General features: G+C 42.8%; 1 protein-coding gene across 3 annotated transcripts in view; it reads right to left on the bottom strand.

Annotated features, from left to right (window-relative positions):
• Positions 1 to 215: 215 nt before the first annotated feature.
• skib (v-ski avian sarcoma viral oncogene homolog b) overlaps positions 216 to 8,901 on the bottom strand; it is a 43,836-nt gene continuing 35,150 nt past the window's right edge. Inside the window, exons 2-7 of one of the 3 annotated variants that reach the window (XM_070549390.1) lie at positions 6,147 to 6,260; positions 5,957 to 6,060; positions 5,666 to 5,868; positions 5,146 to 5,408; positions 4,841 to 5,071; positions 216 to 3,125 (exon numbers count right to left, since the gene is read on the bottom strand). In XM_070549390.1, coding sequence (XP_070405491.1) covers positions 2,916 to 3,125; positions 4,841 to 5,071; positions 5,146 to 5,408; positions 5,666 to 5,868; positions 5,957 to 6,060; positions 6,147 to 6,260 — 1,125 coding nt within the window. In that variant the 3' untranslated portion in view covers positions 216 to 2,915. Of the gene's footprint in view, positions 3,126 to 4,840; positions 5,072 to 5,145; positions 5,409 to 5,665; positions 5,872 to 5,956; positions 6,061 to 6,146; positions 6,261 to 8,901 lie in introns of all 3 variants that reach the window. The other 2 variants (XM_015959006.3, XM_015959005.3) reach the window with 2 other exon arrangements.

Below are 8,901 nucleotides of genomic sequence, written 5' to 3'. Positions count from 1 at the left end.
AGTCTTTTCTAATCCCAGCATTTCTCTGTCAGTCTTCTATTGGCGGCTAATGCAGGAAATAGGGGTAGACTATTATGTTCAGAGTGACTGTTCATATTTCAGAAATAAAAGTAAAAATATTTTCTCAGTGAACTTGGTCTTCAAAATATTGACCTTTTTTTTTAGACCGACAACAATCCGAGCTTCCAATAATTCACCACAAAAAAGAGAAAGAGTGGAACTTATTTAGATTTTAATGGGTATTATACACCTTTTCTGAAGGAAAAATAAAACATCAAAACAAGAGACAAGTAAAAAGCCCACATCCAAACCCAAAATACAACAGCATCAGCTAACAAAGCGAATACTGCTATTACAATGTACTCAACAAATATTGAGCGAGGGCATCATAATCATAAGACATGAGTGTTTTCCTGTCTAATACATATGAGAGCACCAAACATAAAGAATGAGTTTTAATCATGAGGAGACGTTATCCTGCCTGATGACGGAATTGAAAGTGCAGAGATCGATCATCCATGTGTCAGTTTTTGGTCTGAAGTGTAATTATATATTCTATAATTCATCAATTTAGCATGAATATAAAACACTAAATCAGTTACAATATTCTGTTGGTTTGTCACAATTGCAAGAGCTATAAAATTCACACTGACATGTCCAAAGTGCGGCCTTGGGGCCTTTTGGAGCCCTTGGAGGGATTTCATGTGGGCCCCTAATTGCATTTCCAGAATGGTGGAATTTTGTGTCCACCCGGACGTTGGTGAAGCTCAGGGGTGTCCAGTTCTGGCCCTCAAGGGCCACCAACCTGCATTTTTTTAAATTAGAAGTTTCTCTGCTCCAACATACCTGATTTGAACCCTTAAAGTAATAGTTCAACCGTTTGGTAGAGCCTTTATCCTAATGAAATATACACTTTACTAAACTGGAAAATAATCTAAAAAAAAAAAAAAAATTAACAAAAATTTTAGAAAATATTGGAACATTGGAATAAAAACATAATTGTTATGAGATTCAATTATTTTTATCTTAATATCATTATTTATTGTTAGCCCTCATTGCCCTAACTTAATTAAACAAAAACTCATAACAGGAACATTTCTAGTTTTTCTCAGTGTGAAAGTTAAAAGTTTAACCTGTGGTTGATTAACAGACGTCTACAGACCCTGATGACCATTAGATCGGGTGTTTTGGAGACACGAGTAAAACATGCTAGGTATTTGCCCCGGAGGACCAGAACTGGACTCCACTACACTGCAAAAAACAAATTTCAAGAAAGTAAAAAACCTTGTTGTTAGATATTTAATCTCCTTCACAAAATAATCTAACATTAGATTTTGTTGCTATTATAAGAAATCTAGCCGAGCAGCTTTGCTAACAGCATTGGCAGACTCTTCTACTCAAAACAAGAAAATCTGGATAATGTTTAAGAATATTTACCTTATTTCAAATAGTGCTGTTTTACAGATAAGATCATTTTTAGACTAAAATAGTGTCTAAATAATGTCTAAAATCCAGGCTTCTGATTTGCTTTCTTAAAACTCAGTTTTTGCAGTGTATAAAGATGGACACGTTTCTGTTCAGATTCTTACAAACACGTCAATTTCTGAGCAGTACAAATGAAAAAACATCATGAAATCATTTTAAACATAAAAAAAATGACATTTTTGTGGCCCATGAGGATATTTAAATGAATGATTTTAGTCCTTGTTTTGAAAAGTTTGGACACCCCTGGTGTAGGTGTTACCACGGTGAATGCCCTCTGACTGTAGTGACACTCAGTGATCTGCAACTATGAAATTACAGTTTTGCAATTCCAAATAGAGCTTCACTTTTTTTTCCTTTTTGGTTTCAAGTAACAGCAACAAAATTTAATATAATATAATAATGATGATAATAATAATAATACGCAGAATCAATTTAAGTCTAGAGCAAGCAAACATACCAACAAACATCTTATTTACAATATTATTGTATTTACAAGACACTGGGGGGAAAAGTGTATTCATTCCTTAAAAGTCTGATTTCTGATCTTAAAAACCATAATGGGGAATACAATGCACACTTGGTTCTGTTCTTTTTTTATTTTTTAAAAAGTGCAATTACTTTTTCTCAAAGTAAAAAAATATATATTCATATATTGTATATTTGTAAAAATGTTTTCCTTACAAACAGTAACTGTTGGTTTAAGAGTCCTAAAACCAGTGACTAAAAAATAAAATAAAATCCATGACGGGAAGTACCATTTTTCAACTGAAACAGCTGTTTTGAATTTTAGCGCGTTAAAGAATTCATATAGGGCACAAAAACAAACAAACAAAAAAACATCTTAGCTACTTGGTGACGAAGCAAAAAACAAAATACTTAGGTAATGTTTTTAAGCGTTAAACATGAAGGCAGTCCATTGAACATCCAATACTTCAGGTGTATAAAATACAAAAGGTAGATCAGCTGCTATATGAATATGAATGTTTGATTTCAGTTACAACATTTCTGTCCTCTTCAAAAAAACAACAACAAAAAAACAACAATCAAGCAGATACCTTAAATGTAAATAGTGGTAAACGTGTGTCTCTTGTTTCCAGTGGTCTGCAGACGACGTTTATCGCTTGCTACTGTTTCATCCCTTCATATTCAAGTAGTGTTGTGTTCTGCACGTCTATGAATAGCTTATAACAAAACAAAATCCTTGGGCTGCGCCGGTAGTTTCATGGTTCCGTAGGTCCGCTCCCGCTAACATGCTCATGCTACTTTCCAGTTCATCTCATGAAGTTCCTTGTAATAATATTGATGTATACGATATCATATATAACAGCTTTTTTTGTTGTTTTCTCTACAAAAGTGGCTTTGTATGCCCCCCACCCCACCCTAATAGGAAGTGTAACAAAGTCTCTCTGTTCAGGTTCAAATGTGCAATTTTAGGATCCTTTACTGGGATATGTGATTTGTTTTATTGAGTCTTTGCAGTCTGCAGGAAGGCTGCCATTGGCCTGCAGGGCCAGCTGGGTTTGCAGATCTTTCACGATGCTCTCCAGCGTCTGTCGAGCTTCTCTTTCCAGCTGCAGCTCCTGCCTCAGCTGCTCCCGATCGGCCTCTGCCTGCTGCAGCTGCACGTGCAACTCCTCAATCTACACACACACACACACACACACACACACACACACACACACACACACACACACACACACACACACACACACACACACACACACACACACACACACACACACACACACAGTTAGTGCATCAGTGTCCGATAAAGTAAATGTTACAAGGTGGCAGGAAAAGGAGGTGCAGGGTCAGGGTGGCATTGAAATAAAGGAACAAAATATTTTCAAAAGCACTTAAAAAGGTTTCTTGTGTCATTATTTCTCTACAGAAACAAAGATAATTTTATGTACAAAGGATGAAAAAAATGTGCTCCATAAAAATAAAACAAATTCAGAACAGATTTCAGGATTTTAGGAGAGCTTAAGGTGTATTTTATGGACATTAAAGCTCTCATTCACTCGGTTTTTTCAACACATTTGCTGTGGTCTCTAGTAGTTTTGAGTTGTGGAAAAAAAGCTCTGGCTCTCCTGCTTCAGGAAGTAGAAGTTAGTTGGAGGAGTGGGGAGCAGAAAACAGCAGGATCTGGAGTCTTAATCATCAATATTCATATTTGGACACTTCACCTCTGATTGGCTAACAGCAATTTGACTCTACCACTGAGTCCGTTTGCCTTGCAACATTGATGTTTTATCTCCAAAAATACCACAAACCTGGAGAAGTTCTGCTGTGTTGTGGAGTTGCTAATGCTAATGCTTAGCTTCTAATAGCCAAAATGTGCTCTGCTGTCTCCTGGACTCTTAAGCCTGGTTTATGCTTCTCCGTCTGCTCCGCAAGGGACAGACACACACGGATTGAAGGAAGCGTTTTGCTCTCATACTTCTCCGTCTCCTGGAGAGTGTTGCAAAGCAATTGCCCGGCAGGACAACAGAGGGTGTAGCGCTGTTCTGTGGTATCCTGTCATGTATCGGTCCAAGATAATGTGTTTATATTATGTTTTTGTATATATAAGAGACTTTTTAACACGGACATATATGTCTCTCATCCTCCTCCACCTCTTCATGCGCTCACCACCTCTAAACCCACGTTTCCTGTCATTTCCGTCCACAAATAAAACACTTGCTGCGCATCTTTTCACTCATCCAGTCACGGCGGAATTAAACGTTCATGTTTTTAGAGTTTTTTCGCGAGGTATTCTTCAAGCTTCTCCGTGTCTGCCGCTTGTTATCCTCGGCTCTCTTTATGTTTTTGAGGGCGCAATGGCGGCGCTGTAGACAACAGCGGCGTCCTGACCAATCACGAGCTTGCGTTGTCCGTCTCGACTGACGGATGTTTAGAAGAGAGAGCTCGACTCCGCCCGTCCTTGCGGAGCTCTCCGGCAGGCCCGCAAGGACGCTGCGTGTCTCCACACTAACGCAGACGGAGAAGCATGAATCAGGCTTAAAACAACAACAGCCTTTCCGTTGCGAGCCAAGATGGGTGAGTCCATGAGTGCTAATTTACAGTGTGACATGGATCTGAGAGGCTTTTCTAATCCAAGCATTTCCCCATCTATTTTCTATCAGAAGCTTATGCAGGAGATAGGTAGAAGAAGATTCTCATGTTCAGCCTACACTAAGAGAGACCAATAATATATATATATATAAAACAACAAGTAATTAGTGTTCTCTGTGAACTTTCAGTGTGAATCAGGGAGGCATGTGGAAGTGGGCATTGCCCATCCTTACCCCTCTGTAGCTGCGCCCCTGGTGTGGAAATAAAAAAACCCTCCTAAGCAGCTTTTGTGGCCTCTTACCTGAGTTGAGTACTTCATCCGGAGACGTTCAGATTCACAACTTTGGTCACAAGCTCGCACTCGTTTTTCTCTTTCCAACTCCCTCTTCAGCCGCCCGCAGGACTCCTCTGCATCCCTCATCTTCCTCTCCCAGTCCACGCGGAGGCGCTCAATTTGCTTTCGCAAGTTGCGCTTGGCCTCGATGGCGTCGCGGAGACGGCCCTTCTTAGCCACCCTCACAAACTCCAGTTCCTGCACAATACAAGAGGTGTCACATACTGAAAACGTCCCATCTGTAGAAGCGGTTTCACGACACAATATGTCACCTGCTGAAGGTTGCGTTTGGCTTGCAGAGCAGCTGCCAGCTTCTCCTCCTGCTTCACTCTCATTCTGACCACCTCCTGCAGCACCTTCTCCCGGGCTTCTCTGGTGTCCAGGCCAGTGTACAGCATCTGTCTCATGGTGTCTATCTCTGTGGAGACAGCTCCTGCCAGCCAGGGAGCTAAATCCTGAGCCTGAAGAGATGGACACTGGGAGATGCTGGTGGAGGCTGATGGAGGAGATGCAACAGAAGGAGTTGGAACTGGACCTGAGAAGATATTTAAAATGTTTATTTAAGAAAACCCTATTTTAACTGTAACTTGGTGTTGAAGAGGCAAAAAATGATGCATGGTAATTAAAGTCCCTTTATTTAACACCAGGTGGCGCAGTTGTACTGGAATTACACCCATTCCGCTCCTTCATAAGTGTGCTTGGAAAGCTGAAAAATAGGTGGTTTACAGGCTACTGGGAATCACTGCTGACTTTTCTGTTTATTTTGATTTTAAACCAAAAGCTGATGTTCACCATCATCACAGTCGTCTACATCGATCTCCCCGTCTGTGTCCATGTCATCGGGCCGGCCGGCAGGGACAGAGTGAGCCGGCTTAGTCGGCAGCTGTTTGCTTTCATCATGCAGATCTTGTGCGGAAACAACTTTGGACTCCCTGCTGGGATGGAGCAGAGGGCCCGTGGCAGCAGCCAACAACTCCTGGTTCTTTAGACAGGTTCTACTGCAGGTGAAAAAGGAACATTCAAAGAAACCGACCTTTTATATTTAAAAGCTGAACCATGACGTGTTTTTGCTGCAGGACTCACCTTTCTGGCTCATTTTGAGGAGCTGCTTTCTCTTTCTCTGCTGCTTTGGGAGACCAGGGGCGGAAAGCTGAAGGCCGCTGTTTCAGCTGGACCTGCTTCAGATCCTGCAAGAACAAACAACAACTAAGATGACAAAACAACTCACAATGAGATGTCGCACAGGTGACCTTAAAACATTTAGACGCCCAACCTTGTGTGCAGACTTGGACAGCGTCTGTAGCCAATCAGGTTTCATGTCTTTGTCAGCTGATGGAGACAGTAATTTGTCTAATTTGGACCTCTTGGTTGGTATAGGGCTGGGGGACTGGAGGAGAGAGAGAGAGAGAGAGAGAGAGAGAGAGAGAGAGAGAGAGAGAGAGAGAGAGAGAGAGAGAGAGAGAGAGAAGTTTAATCATCTCCATCTTTCCACAGATGAAGCGCTCATATTACATCACAGAGTGCAGAGGATATTTCAAAAACCCACACCTTCTAAAAATGCTCCATTATGACTGAAAATGGCATTATTCATCAGTGGGACGTGGATTTGTCAGAACATGAAGTGATGTTGTACAATTCTTTCCCACACTAAATAACAGGAGGTCACGGAACGGGAAAAATTATAGAGTCACAACGAGGCATGAAGGGAGGCTGGAAGATGCGTCTGTGTAAGCATTCAATCTCTGAGTTTGGCAGGTCTGTGTGTGTGTGTGTGTGTGTGTGTGTGTGTGTGTGTGTGTGTGTGTGTGTGTGTGTGTGTGTGTGTGTGTGTGTGTGAGCAGGTCTTTGAGCTGAGCAGACACTCAAGCTGGTCTGGCTGGCAGCCAGCAGGGCTACATAGCTCCCTGCCAAGGAGGAGAGGCGCCGTCAGGTGGAGCAGATCGACTCCACAAACCACAGAAACACAACTCGCAAAAGGCAGACGCACACAGAGAGGAAGAGGAATTAAAGTAATTGCGCTCGGTTCTGACAGAAGATGGAGTGGAAGCCTTCTGAAATGTCTCCGAGCTCACGCAGAACTGCAGTCATGAACAGTTCGAGGGCATCTGTCTGGATAAGTGGTGCTGAATCCCACAAGCTTCTTCTTAGAAACATTGTATCACAGTATGTGTGTGTGTGAGTGAGTGTGAGTGAATGTGTGTGTGTGGCATGCTGCAGGCCCCAGTGTTAAGATGGTTAACCTCCTCAACCCTCAGGTCTGCACTTGTCAGACTGAGGATTTGTTTACCTCGGCAGGCACAGAGGCCAGCACAGACCTGCCTGTCGCTTTCCTACTCACTACAATGACATCCTGCCTCCAGGAGCAGCCAGCGCTGCCGTTGCCTCATGTGCAATTCAAGAGAAATGATTACAACCCTCAGAAACCTCAATGAAAAACACTCCTGCGGGGTTACGTGCATTTGCGAAATCTTAATCGCTGCTTAGCTGTAATCACCTAAAAATGGAAATTTAGTGTGAAGCCTGGCAGGTAATGAATCACCTGTGCAGGATTTCCTATTCAATGCTATAATCTGTGTGTGTGTGTGCATGTGTGTGTATGTGTGTTCATGCAGCTTTGAGTGGGATGTGTGGGAAGGTGGGTGGGCAGACACGTATGTGTGTGTGGGAGGGTGTGTGCATGCTCTAGGGTAGAGGTGGTAAGTTGAGTCTGGCACAGCCAACATAAAATCACACAAATATTAAAAGAATATGAGGTTTGATGAAAAAAAGCAGTCATCTGGCCAATTTGAGATCAAATTTGACAGGTTTTATTGTATTTGTATCACACTTCAAACAGTACTCCTCTGGAGCCTCCCAGCCACCGCATCACACACCTCTTCTGACTCAGTGTTTGCTCCTGTAGGTTACCTCCTCCCGACTCCTCACCTGCCCGCGCCTTGGCTAGCGGTTTGCCAAGGAGCTGCTGCTGCTGCTTTTGGTGTAATCAGACTCTGTAATTACTGCTGTTTTCCTGACAAAGGATGTCTGTGCGTCTGGTACTATTTCTACCCTGAGGTTTTTAGCTCCAGGAAGGCTACAAGCAGTAGACATAATAGAGCCAGAAAACAGACACTCCCAGACACCACGAGGGACCTGCTGGCTAAATATGACACTGACCTCACAGGAGTGCAGCCGCACAGGCTTTACTCACCACCACATCACAGACACAACCCGGCCACAGAGACATAACAGCCTACTGCTGCCTCTCAGGTCCCCCAGGGGTCTGTATCGGACGTCCAGCCCTCTCTCTTTCTCTCACACTGGAAGGAGAGGGAGACTTCCTCTGAGGAGTTTGCTTTGGCCGAGTCCCCTGTGGGAACCGAGTCTTGAGTGGGAGGGGTGGGGGTGGGGGGGGGGGTTCAGAAGAAGGGGACCACAGAGGAAGCACTGAGCTGAAGGAATGTGTACTTGAAGGCCAAGTACAGCCTCTCCTTTCAGACTCCATTCAAGCATCGGCCTTTTCAACTCACTATTGTATGAAATGTCTTTGAGGGACCGTAATGACGGAGCAGTTCAAAGCAAACCTGTGGGCTAAACAGGTTCTAATAGCAGATGGGCAAGAGCAGACTTGCTTTATTTTTTAATTAGTGCCGTATAGTCGAGCTGTAACACAACAGCAAGCCTCAACTGTTTTCATACCGGTGTGGCCGTCGAGCCACGGCACATCGCCAACATATCCATATCTACTGGAATAGATGGGACCTGCTATCCATATCTACTGGAATAGATCGATCACGCTGCTCGACCTGCCTGATGAATTATCATTTATTGATTGGTCTGTGTTTTTTTATTGGGCATGAGGGCAATCTTTTTATTTTTTATTGAATGCTTGAGCAACATGTCAGCCCTATAATCAACCGAGAAGGTTTGGAATAATAATTCAGAAAAGACAAACGGTGATGTTTGGAATGTGCATTTTTTTTAAAGCAGCGTCAGCACACATCACATCAGCTGATTCAGTATAAAAGAAGCTATAACTAGTTGAGGGA

This window comes from Nothobranchius furzeri, chromosome 3, assembly GCF_043380555.1.
Source record: "Nothobranchius furzeri strain GRZ-AD chromosome 3, NfurGRZ-RIMD1, whole genome shotgun sequence".
In the NCBI taxonomy this organism is placed as follows: domain Eukaryota; kingdom Metazoa; phylum Chordata; class Actinopteri; order Cyprinodontiformes; family Nothobranchiidae; genus Nothobranchius; species Nothobranchius furzeri.
The sequence above is the reverse complement of the archived record's forward strand: the minus strand, read 5'-3'. Positions and strand labels throughout refer to the sequence as shown.